Source organism: Anomalospiza imberbis, chromosome Z (assembly GCF_031753505.1).
Source record: "Anomalospiza imberbis isolate Cuckoo-Finch-1a 21T00152 chromosome Z, ASM3175350v1, whole genome shotgun sequence".
NCBI lineage: Eukaryota > Metazoa > Chordata > Aves > Passeriformes > Viduidae > Anomalospiza > Anomalospiza imberbis.
Window position 1 is genome coordinate 25,483,608 of NC_089721.1, and position 12,598 is coordinate 25,496,205.

General features: G+C 42.3%; 1 protein-coding gene across 1 annotated transcript; it reads right to left on the reverse strand.

Moving 5' to 3' along the window:
* Positions 1-2,347: 2,347 nt before the first annotated feature.
* On the reverse strand, positions 2,348-7,049 carry CTSL (cathepsin L). The gene is made up of 7 exons (XM_068175808.1): positions 6,880-7,049; positions 6,406-6,528; positions 6,156-6,311; positions 5,754-5,978; positions 4,001-4,169; positions 3,552-3,669; positions 2,348-2,752 (listed from the first exon to the last, which is right to left on the reverse strand). Exons 1-7 carry the CDS (start codon positions 7,003-7,005, stop codon positions 2,653-2,655), a joined length of 1,017 nt encoding a protein of 338 aa, XP_068031909.1. The 5' UTR covers positions 7,006-7,049; the 3' UTR covers positions 2,348-2,652.
* Between the last annotated feature and the right edge of the window lie 5,549 nt (positions 7,050-12,598).

A 12,598-nucleotide genomic window follows, 5' to 3' on the forward strand; every position in this document is an offset into this window, starting at 1 on the left:
CTAGTGTATTTTAAAGTAACATATCTTTTAATAAATGCAGTTTCAGCTATCAGTAGGAATATATAACCAGCAGAAGCTTTGGAGAGAAAACACTGGAACAGCAATCAAGAGCTTTAACTACCACAGCTTTCTGGGGACAACTCTGGAGCTTTCCATGACTACATATAATGTGTATTTGCTGTATCTTCACAAAGGAACAACGCTGAACAGAGACAACACTTCCCACACTGCAATATATACCACCATGGAATCATTTGCTACTTTACTATAGTATTTCTGAAGTAAATAAAACAGCTTTGCCAAAGATAGGGCCACTGCAATGGAATCACAAAACCAGATTTTATATTGTTATTGAAATGCGGTTTTTATATTCTTCAGAAAAAAAACTTACACAAACTGCTACTTATATAAAAATTTTAGTCTTTATAGCGTTATGTAAGCCAATTCTGGGTGAAGCTGTTAGTTCAGGTTGTGTACATACTGAGTTATCTACATGACCTAACTTACCCTGTCTCATTCTTTATTATTCACTCCGAGAAGGATGTTCAACCAGAACAGTCAGCAACTTTTAAACACAAATAACTGCATTATCACATTTTTTCTAAAAAAGTCAAAGGTTGATGGCTATTTTGTGAGCTACATGCCCATTCATGTGCAGATACTTCAGAAAGTTATTTCCTTTTAATTTCCCTCTTGTCATAAAAAATACTTGCTTTCCCAGCAACTTTTCTGAACCCTGGATTTTGCAACCAACCCTGTTGCCCATTTTTTTAGCACTTCAAGTCCCAACAAGCTTTTTACTGGTCTCACTTCTATTCTAGCCAATAAAGAAAACACAAAGCATGAAGCACTATCAGGCTCACAGTAACATCAGCTTCCAGGATTAAAGGAGAGACAAGTGTCAGTCCATTCCCAGTTCTGGCAGCAAGAATGAAAATAATTTCCTGCATAAGGAGAAATATATAAAGTCACTTCTGTGTGACTTACACAGCCACTTCTCTGGCAGAATTTTGCTCCTGGCTCTCACTTTGAATCTACACACCAGTGCCATTTCCTTCTGAATGTCAGCCTTTAGAGGACGACCTGGTGAGCTCTGCTATACTTACTCCACAGCTTCCACAAGCAGTGTGGATGCTTTCCATAACTAGCTTAGCAAGTCAACTTAATAGCTAAGTTCTAACCAGTATTTCTGCTCTGTGGCTTGTTATACAGCCACTGGGCTGAGTGAGGCTCTTCCTTAAAAAAAAAAAAAAAAAAACACCAAAAAACAAACTTGTCAGGAAATTCAGGTTGAAAGAATTCATCTACAAGCAGCACATGAACAACTCACAATATTTATTATGGATAACACACCTTGTTTTTCTCTTTAAAAGAGTTTATTAAATACAACTTAAAGACTTACATTATCAACAATAAGGAAATTAATAGTCTACAAGTTCTAGTCTAAGTGTTCTTTTGTGCACATGGCTATCAGCTTCTGAAAAGATGCGCACAAAAACCTATGGGCCCATGAACTCAGCGCTCATGCTAGTTATACTATAGAACTACACCTCCTTCAGCCCTACAGCCCAAGAGCAAGAGTTCATGTCAATAACCCAAAGCCAAGCCTTCTCCCTCTGCTGTTTTTGTTATTTACCATCCTCTGCAGGAGATGCCCAAGCCTGGCTACTGGTAGCCTGGTTTGGGCTACCACACCTGAACAGTAGTATGTGACAGCTAATGCTCATGTTTGTAGTGATACCGGCAGAGAGAAGAGGACATATAGGGCACTGTGTGAATCACCTCAGTTAAGTCAGCCAGCAACTATATAAGTAACAAAGCAGCCCAACATCTCTTTCCATAGGGAAATAATTTCTCCCTTATCCCCTTTCTTTCTCCAGCTCAAGCTGGTACAGGGGGAAGACAATATCTAGTGTCCTACATATCTCCAGAAACAAGCCCTCTGAACAGTCCAGGTGTGCTTTGGGTGCTCCTGCTATAATGTTCAAAAGGACATAACTGCACAAACTACAGAAATGTGTTACTTTTCAGGTGCCGTTAAGAAAACTAACAGAATTAAAAGCTAAGTGGAGATCAGGTGCTGCATAGAGAAGATGACAAGACTGAAGATCTTTGTTATGAGACACTAGGAACAAGAGATATTTTTCCACTTCCCATTTTAAATAAACCCGTGTCGTAAATTCTGCACTCCTTTTTGTAACAACTACTAGCCATTCCCAGATAGGGCTGCATTTTAGTGACCAATGGAGAGGTACACACATATAGACTCCACCTAAGAGTATCACTTAGGATGCCTATTTAGCCAAAGTCCCACATAGAAAAAAAGACCAAAATGCCAAATAATATATATGTAGTGGAATTTAAGCATTTATTTAAAAAGTAAACCTTTGGACACATTGCAATTAAAAAAAAAAAGGAAAAATACAAAGAATCTATTGGAGTAAGCAGTTAAAAGCTAGCAATATTACAAGCTGTTTACATACCAACATTTACATTAATTTAAACAAGTGGCATGTCACCAACATGTAAAATATACTTCAAGAGTTTTAAAAATCAAGTTGAGTTTTGAAAGACACAAGGCTACCACATGCGAACATGGGTTTGGTCATTCAGTTTAAATCCCCTCTTGTACTGAAATGTTCAGTCTTCAAGTTATACTAGTGGATAGCTAGCAGCTGTTGCTATTCCACAGTGGTTCTTCCTGTCCTTGGCCATGTAGATATATCCTTTGTCACCCCACTTCTCACCCCAGCTGGAAACAAAAGTAAATGGCTTGTTTATGTATTCAGAAGTTACTTATATACTGCCCTCCCCTCTAAGTGTTTAAAGCTGAAAACTGCTGCCTTCCACACTTGTGAAGAAAATCCAAGATAGCTGCAGCCAAAAACTTAAGTGTTTTCCAATAATTAAAAGCATCCCAGGAGGTATCCAGAGTTCATAGAACTGAAGAATGCAGTCATTCTCTCATGAGGTAGTCACATTGATGTGCAAACCTTGACTACAGGTGCCTGAAGCTCAGACACTGCTCCCAGGCAATTTAAAGGAAGTCAAAGGCTGCAAACAGCATTTGAGGGTGGTGCCCCAGTAATGCTGAGAACATGAGACAAGCTCATGTGATGTGCCCTTCAGCATTAATTTATTTTCCCCTCCAACCTAGGAGGTAATGCCATCTTTAAAGTTCAAGTATTATCCTATTTCACAGAAATGAGCAGCACTCTGCTTCCAAAAAAACCCATTACACCCCCACAAGCAGGCTTCCTCCTGCTCCCCTCTGCTCCACTGCTTTATTATCTACTGGGTTCACAGGCTGTTTCAGCACTGAGCTCCCTTAAATTAACTGAACAAGCAGAACACGATGGCTGCTTTGGGCTTACTTTATTAGCCTGCCAGCAGCAGGAGTTGGATTTTACCTTTTGTCATACCATACAATCTGAAAACAATCTCCAGATCTCCCACATACCGATTTTAATGGCTGCTGTCTCTCTACCTCTCCCTTTACAAGTGACAAACTTCCTTCTATTCTCCCCCAGATACATGGACACAGACCTTACCTGTTCTTAACAATCCAGTATTTTTTCCCATCTACATCTTCCCCTTCAAATCCATAACCTACAACCAGAACACCATGGTCCAAGTCTTCACTGCTGCAGTCTGGTTCATAGTAGATACCTGCAAAGTATTCAGTCATGAGCAAAATCATTTGTACAAAACCCTTAGCCCTCACAAGAGCCCCTTTGTGCATTTCAACTCCAATGTTGCATAGCTTCTTGAAAGTTAGAAAAAGGAATCTTGAGTGAATTTTATCATGGCAAAAACTGAGGGACAAGTAGACACATATACAAGAGAAATACATGTGGGAAAAAACCTGACCTAGAATTAAAATGACTTCTGAATTATCATACCTGGGGGGCTTTTTTCCATCTATTTAACTGCAGGACAATGAATACTGAGTAATTAAAAAACCCAGTTATCTGAATAAATGTAATTAACAAACCCCCACCTGACTGATAGAACTGAAATGAAGAATGGCCTGCATCAATAGCAACAGACACTGGACCCACAGCTGCAACTGCTTTCATGAGAGCTCTTTCATGTCCTTGAGGGATGTCAACAAAGCCAGTGTCATTAGCAGCATTGTATTCTGCCTTGTAGCGACAGTCTTCATCATCCTAAGTAGAGAAAGTTGTAGTTATTACACAAGTTTCCATTTAACACACAGGTGAGCACAGAACTACCATAAACTGTGTGACTTTGCTGCTTTGAGAGCAAGGGACTGAAGAGGATCCAATTGCCTAAGCAGCACTCTGCGAAGATAACAGAACACAGAAGAACTGCTTCTGAGCTTCTCAAAAGTATAGAAAAAATAAATGACAGCAGGGCCCAAAAAGCCCCCATCAACTTTACTAGAGGTGCAGAGGGCCATCACATTCTGGAACTCTGCTCTCTTTGGTTGGCAGGACAAATATCTTTACAGGAAGGAAAGATGCCCAGAATGCATTAATGGGCAATGAAGAGAGCCAAGTATTCATTAATTACAAAGCAATCCAGAAACTGCTCATTGAGCAAGCACTTAAAATCCACAATTTTAACATGTCACAGTTTGAAAAGCTATACAGAATGATTTGAAAGCCAGGAATTTGTATTACATGACCTTACATACAACATTTGGGGGTAGTATTTGTGGTATTTCTAGTAGGGTGTTGGTTTTTGTTTTCTTGGGTGGGTTTTTGTTTTCTTTTTTTTTCCCCTTTGATTTTTACAGTGAAGCTTGAACTGCTGATGTCATGTACATTTACAGCAGGAAAGAGGTGAGGCCTAGTTTGGAAGTCAGGTCATGTGAAACTGAAACAGATTCAAGGAAGCACATCCTTCCCTTACCTGCATTATAGGTTAGTACCAAAATTGTTTCCCCAAATAAATGAACACAGACTACAGCTCAGCTGCTTACTTTTTGTACTCAGCCAGTTAGGCACTTCCTATAATCAAGTGTGATCTCTACAACAGCCAAGATTAAGAAAAAGTTGAGATTACAGAGACACAGGTGAACAGGAACTCAGATCCCGCATTGTTCACAACAAATAGCATTGCTATTGCCCAGACAACACAAAACAAGCTGAAAGAAAAGATCCTCTAAGGTGAGCAGAACTCTTAAAAGGTGAAAACCACAAAATACGGGCTCAAAAGTGATACCACAATTGACTGCTGCTCTTTCATCCTCTTGTATCTGTTTAACATTTGATAGATCATTAGAGGGATTTTAAAAGCCTGTCCATTATCTCTCCATTTATGCACACTTAGTCCAGAAAAAGAATTCAAGGCATGAACAACTGTTAAAAATCCAGCTGACACTAGTCAAAAGAATTACATGGTCTATAGGTAGCAACTCTGTAATAGGTCAGTTATGGGAAGATGAATTGCTGTCCTACCACGAAGTAGCACTGTTGACAAGGGCTGGGTTCTTGGTTTGGTGTGGCAACCAAGATAAGGCATGACAGAAGGGCAACGAGGGGGAGGAGAGCGAATACTTGCTCCAGCTTTTCTAACTAGTCTGTCAAGATTTTGACCTCAAAGAGTGTAGTATGTGATTCCTACTGGGGCTAGCAGCCATGCTAGTGCTCTTAGCAAAGATGCAACAGGAGTTACAGATGCACTGATCTCTAGAGATTTTCCTTTCTAGGTATGAGTTTCCCAACACAATTTTTTCCACACAAAAGAGATGACACCTGCAACACAAGTTCAGCTATTCCACTTACCTTTGCAGTGTATGGGTAGGATTCCTCTGAATCAATGCCCCCATTATCCTGTACATATTGGAAAGCCTGGTCCATGAGACCACCATTACAACCTTGATTCCCCTCAGGGCGAGAGCAGTCCACCAGATTCTGTTCACTCAGTGAAACAAGTTTGCCAGTTTTTCTGAAATGCTGCCCTTCAAGGGCACCTGTTGTGCTGAAAGCCCAGCAAGAGCCACATTGACCCTGAAGTATAAAGTGAAATCATAAGTTACAAACCAAGGCAGTTACAAAATAGTGCTTAGCTTAGTAAACTTATACTAGGCACAATGAAATAGGTACAGTGTTTTTCCCTCTGTGGATGTAGCATTCAGGAAACTGGATTTGTAACTGGTTAGAAATTCACCATTCATCAGACAGTACCTGGTCTTTAACTGGAGTTACATATCCCTTCTCTCGCCAATCTACTGATCGTGGTGCTTCCAGGAAGTTGGGTTCAAGAAACTGGGATCCTCTGTATTTTCTTTCTGACTTCTTGTGTACATAACCATTCATCAGCTGTCTAAATTCCTCAGTTGTCTGAAAAACAAACCAATATATGCAGTCACTATCTACTACTACATCTATTACAAACCATGACTTAGATTTGTACATTACATGTCTCTACACGTACCATGTCGCCAAACTGATTCATTCCCAACTTGTAGCTGTGTTTCCCTAATGCATGATCCAGATTATGGATTTCAATCATTTTCAGATTCTTCTCCCACACCACTCTCCTCCAGCCTTCCTCTCTCTAAGGAGACAAAAAAACAGCGTATTTCAAGCAGGCATTTCAAATCAAGTTTGCTTGCACAACAACAAGCTTTCTAAGGCTCATAATACTCGGTCAAGTGTACATTACTCGAATGGGAAGCATGAACAGCGTTAAGAGGTGGTCTTTTTGTCGCCCTCATAAGAAAAAACAACAAGTACAGCGCAGCTGAGTCAATACACAAACACAGGAAAGGAACCTGGGGAAGAGGATTATGCTTCCCAAGCCCTGCCCATAGCCGGCATTGTAACAAAGCAGACATGACTCAGCTGGTGGGGCCCAGCTCCGTGCGCTCAGCGCTCGCCCAGCAGAGCGCGTACGCCGGGGGCTCACCTCATGATAGTCCTTCTTGTGCCATGACTTCCACAGCTGCCAGTGGCCGTCCAGCTCAGGGTCCAGCCTCGGCGCGCCGAGAACTACGCTCAAGCAGAGGCAGAGCGCGGTCAGGAACGGGTTCATGCTGGCCGATCTGCCAAGGACGGAGAAGAGCGGTCAGGCAGGGCGCCCTGGGCGCGGGGAATGCCAGACACGAGGCCGCTCGCGCGTCCTCCGTCAGCGATCGGCCGGAGCCGAGCACCCCGCACTGCCTGCCCCGCCCTCGGCCGCGACTGTAAACAAGCGCGGGCGGCGGGGCCGGGACGCGGGGAGCGCAGTCGGCAGCCAACCGAGAAAGCGGCTGGAATGGCGGCTCCTTCCCGGCAGGAACCGCCCCAGGCAGGACAAGGACGCGGCCGAGGCTGGCCCGCTCCACCCACCCCCATCTCGCAGCCCGCGCTCACCACGGTCAAGCGCCTCCGCTGCACTGCTGCCTCCACAGCCCAGCGACCCGCGGCCTCTGCCGGCCCTCTTATCCCGGCCCGTCCCTGCCCGCCCCGCCGCGCCCATTGGCGGCCGAGCCTGGCCGCGCCTCCCGCCGGGCCCGGGGCGGGGCGGGGTCTGCCGGGGATGTCCCGCATCACCCCCGGGACGGGGCTGGGGACATGGCCGGGAGCGCCTAGGGGACATTCGGGGCCTCCCTGGGGGCTCTCCATAGAGGCCCTCCCTCGCGCCAGAGCCGCTAGGTTGGGCAGTGTTCGTCCAGGTATATACTCCGAGCGCTGTCGGGCCGGAGATAGTGGCAGCACGCTGGTGGAATTTAACCCGGAGGGCCTTAAAATGGGCAGCTGGGAGAACGAAGGAAAAACTAAGTCTGGAGGCAAACAGACACGAATGGCGGGTGTTGGCAGCCCCAGCGCCATCCGTGTTCTCCGGTGAGGGCTCCTGCTCGGATCAGGTTGTTGCGGCGGCTCCCGTGCTGCTCCGGTGGTCTCTGGCCGTGGGTGCCCCCGGCAGCCCCGGCCCGCTCCACCTCTGCCAGAGGTTTTGTAGAACACAGCCGGCAGGGCCGTTTCCATGAGGCTGGCACCAGGCAAAGTATCTCCTACTGGGCACAGCAGCATGGCGGTGACACTGCTGCCAGAAACATTTCCAGGGAAGTCCTTTTATTCCGCCATGTTTTAGTATCTGAAAATTTCTTTATTGTTTTTTCTTTGGGTATTTTCTTTTGGTATTTTTGGTTTGGCTTGGTTTTTTGTTTGTTTTTCTTTTTTTATATTTTCTGCTTCTAGACCCAAGTTCACTAAAAGGTATTTTAACACCAGTGGGTGGCTAGTGTTTATGTGCATAGCATCCAGTAATACCTACTGGAAAACACTGTTTGTGACATCAAGAGTTGCTGCACAGATGAGATACTAGTAGGATGGACTTGCTTTTCATGTAAGCAGTAGTAGACAAACTTTGTTTTTTTCAGGGAACTTGTCTACAGTAGTAGAATAACTGCAAGTTGTGTGAGGTTCACCTTTAAGCCCTTGTAGAGGCAGCATTGCTGTGACTTTAGCTTATAAACTTTAGAACATATAGTTAGTGTAAAAATCAGGGTTTGCAGACTGTTACACAACAGTGAAAAGGAAGAAATTATATGATACGTGCTTCTCACTTTTTTTTTGACGTCTTAAGACACACAGTGTATTGCTAAAACAAACAATACATGTTTCTTTATCCAGATAATCTCAGGAGGCAAAACTTGAAAACTTGACAGAGGCAAATACATACAGATATATTGGAGGGGTTGTCTTGTCTTTTTAAAGTACTTGTGCAAGTCCTCTGTGCATTTGTAACTTTCCAGCATAAAACTTTTCACTTTATAATCAATTCACATTTAAATACCTCAGGAGAGTTAGATATAACACCATCTACTTCAATTAACTTATAATAAGGGATTTTTTTTTCTTGAGTTTTGGGTTTTTTTGAGATGTGTGACATTTGAAAATATTTTACTTAACAGCTTTTTGCTGATATTTTTGTGCAATCAGATTTCTCAGTCCTGTTTAAGTTAGCCTTGTTTATGCAATTGTATCTAGTATTGACTGAGCATTGAAAGACTACAAGTAAATGAACTATGGACAAGAAGTTTTTTGCTTGAAGGACAAGATGTTTAGCTGGCATGACAGGAGGTAATGTCTAAATTACAGAAGGTCTTGCATCATAAGTCACATGTCTGCTGTTCCGTAATGTGCCCTGAGATGCATGAAGACAAACTGATGCTTTTCTAGATGATATGATGTCTTGTCTCTTTGGGGAAGTTACCATGCAGTCAGCTAACATATGATACCACTGTGCTGTTCTCTCCTTCTGAACACTCTTGGTGCACGTACACACGCACGCATGCACGCTCACACACACACACACACACACAGAGGAGTCAAATACTATTTTAACATTAAGATAAATTCACCCTACAGTTTATTTAACAACTGTACATAGGGAAATCTTAGCTGAGAATTTGTTGAAATCCTTGAAGGAGACAAGAATACTTTCACCTTCAGCATGTTGACTTAGGCTTGTACTGAGTCATAAGTGTTGTACAGATATATCAATTCCCTAGATATTTTGCTAAGAACATTTGAGAGCCCAGGTGGAATAATGTAAGCATATGCAAGGGAAATCAGCACAGCAACAGCCATGGTCAGAATTTGGTCATCACAAGAGTGGCCATTCAGAAACCTGTGATAGCAAGCTGAACTAGGACCACCTCCAATTCCTGGATGCACATTTCCTCTCTGAGAATTTTATTATAACGCATCAACGTGAACACTGAAAGTCATGTTGCAGCAGCTGTTCATTATTTCCGGCAAGGTAAAACCATCATGTTACACAGCTACTAGGCATCCCTCTGTTACTGTCCCTACTGCTCCTGCCTGTGCATCACGATGTGTTCACAAGCCAAACTGTAAGCCCAGTGTGGTGATGGTCTGCTGAAGTGAACAGAGCGTCAGTGGCAGAAGTTACAGGTAATAACTGGGCAGATACTGATAGAAATAATTTTCCATCTAATTGTGCAGCCTTGTGACAGTACACTGCAGTCACACCATCCATAGCAGCCTTTGCTCTACTGTAAATATCTCTGTGGGGACTGAGCAATGCACTTCTACATTAGCAGAGACAAGGAATGAAATCAAGAGCTCCCTCAGTTCCACTGCTTAAAAGCTCAGTTGAAGCCATCCAGTCCAGAGGAGATGTAGCTAGCCATGCTAATCACAGTAGTCAGTGTTGTGTCTGCAGTAATCCAAAGATCAAGACTTGGAAGGAAGACACTTTAAATCTCTCAGTTTCAGAGGATAACTTTCCAAATTGTTTTTTTAAAACCCCAGCTTTTGAGGAACTCTACATAGGCAAAACTTCAGGTATTTTGCCAAAGGCATACCACTCTTCTAAGATGCAGGAACACCACCTTTTAATAACTAGTCACATCACCATTGCAACAGCCAAAAAATTTGCCAACTCTACTGCAGATATCAGGCCCTACAAGTTACCAGATAATAGTGCCAAGAACTTGCATAGCAGTGTGTTGCTCCTGAATCTGAAGGAGTAAATTCAGCATTGAATCTCCAGGGACAGATCTCATCAACATGAGATGTGCTGCTGCATTTACAAACTGTGGTTGGTACTGCACAAGTGGCTGCATCACATGTGTGCAGCACAGTGCTCTCTCCCCCTTTGGAACCAAACTACTTATTTGAATCCAGGACTTTTAAAACTTTTTTGGTACTTTAAAATCCTTTCCCGTTCTTCTCCTCATACAAATACACAGAGGAAGGGACCAATCTATATCTGGCAGAAGACAACCCAGCAATCAGAAAAGCTAAGTTCCTTTGTCATGGCAATTGACTTGCCAAATTACAGGAGGCTGGCAATATGTGAAAACCATCTGAGCAAAGTAAACAGAATAAGCTATGTCACACTCAACTGTGACAAGACTGTGTGAACAAGCAGCTCCTCTAGGCCAGCAATCTCAAGATAATTCATAAGCCATGATCTTTAGTGAAGTAAAAACAAGTGGCTTGTTTGTATGCCATTTTATCTGAACAGCAAAGGTAGGACATTTATTTTATTTAGTCAAAGTGCTGGAGATCTCAGTTACTATTGAGACTAAATTCAGGATTTTTGTTCCTGAAAAAAAAATATTGAACTGGCTTACTTAAAAAGCTATGCATGTGAACATGTTTGTTTATACAAACATTAAAGTCCCCTAGCTTACAATTTAGTTTCTGTCATTTCACCATACTACACTATGGCTTAAGAATAGATTTCTACAGGAGCATGGTCTCGGTCAAGATATATTTCAGTGCTATATAGCCTAAAATGCAAATTATTGTATTTCATAGCAAGCTTTTGCTGACCAGCTTCCATTAGATGCTACCAAAACAAAACAAAACAAAAAACAAACAAAAAAAGAAAATAGAACCAAAAATTCATATGTACTTCTGTTTAGCCAAAAATTGATCCAGTTTAGAAAATCACAGTTGCATTGCAGAGAACCCTGTGCTGATTTTTACATCCCAGAATCTGATTTGTGTGTAAGAAATGGCAGTCATATTTGTCTTTAGGAAAATGAAACTGTAAAAAATACAGGCCAACTTCTTTTTGAAAAAATAATCAGGATTTTCTTCTACCTTATAGTAAATGTTCTTCTTGCAGGAAAAAAGCATTGTAAATTTCCAAAACCAGAGTGACTGCTTCAGAAAGATGGGAGGATGTGAGAAAACAAATGCAGTAGGGATATCCCTATGCTGCTTGCTTTAATACTTAGTAGTAGTAGTACACTCAGAAAAGTTTTAGGAACTGCAGATATGTTTTACCTAAATTGATTTGAGCATGCCTGGGAAAAAGGCTACCAAATAAACATGAGTAGTTTCTCTTCTTCCATGCAGTTCCATAAAATAACCACCTTTCTCCCCCAGCCTAGGCATTCCTCACCACAGATCTGAGGTGCCTCCTGAATTTATACTGTCCCTCTGGGATTAACAACGTTTGTTCATAAGTAGACCCTTAAGAATCCTTGTTTTGGATTCTCCCTAGTAAAATATAAGATTCAAACTACTTCAGCTGGAGCATAACCTGGGGTTAGTTGCATCATTATTAGGTTAGAAAAGGAAGCAGCATTTGCTTCAAGGGAACCCAGACAGAGTTCTGTGAGTGTTCCGAAGACCTGGGAGATGGCTGACGAACAGTGACACAATCCTTCTGAACTTCTTTGTTTTCAGTGGTCTTGTGATCTACCAGAATCACCATTTCCTCGCCCAAGTGCTAGATAAGAAACCACATTCCAGCTTCTCTGCTGGCCCACAAGGCAGAGACCTTCGTTTGCATCTCAATGTGTCACCTAGTCACAGGAGTTGGGAAACGATACAAGGGATTGCTTGCCTTGCAAGAAAGACCGGGTGGGGGTCCTCCATTACTTCAAGGTTAGGGTTTCTCATAAGCAATATTCTGTTTCTGTGAGGTTTTTTGATGAAGGTATTTTTTTGTATGCGTGTGGGGGAAAAGACTTCTTTTGTTCTCCTTTTTCTTTTACCTTATTTTTTTAATAGAGGTTAAATACTGAGTTTGAAGTCAGCTTTAAAGCTTTCTTCATTGTAAAACTCACATGCTTAAAATTATAAACTTTGATTGATTTCTCATTCATTACTCAATGTCTCTTCCTGATTTCTGTCAGGTAGTAATTTCTGTGTTT

Bases quoted from the DNA above. Each gene is read 5' to 3' on its own strand.
- CTSL (XM_068175808.1), bottom strand. From the start codon at position 7,005: ATGAACCCGTTCCTGACCGCGCTCTGCCTCTGCTTGAGCGTAGTTCTC. The intron at 5,979-6,155 runs GTACTGTCTGAT...TTTATACTTCAG, and splicing joins TAACTCCAGTTAAAGACCAG to GGTCAATGTGGCTCTTGCTG. The intron at 3,670-4,000 runs GTGGGGGTTTGT...AATACTTTGCAG, and splicing joins ATTTCAGTTCTATCAGTCAG to GTATCTACTATGAACCAGAC.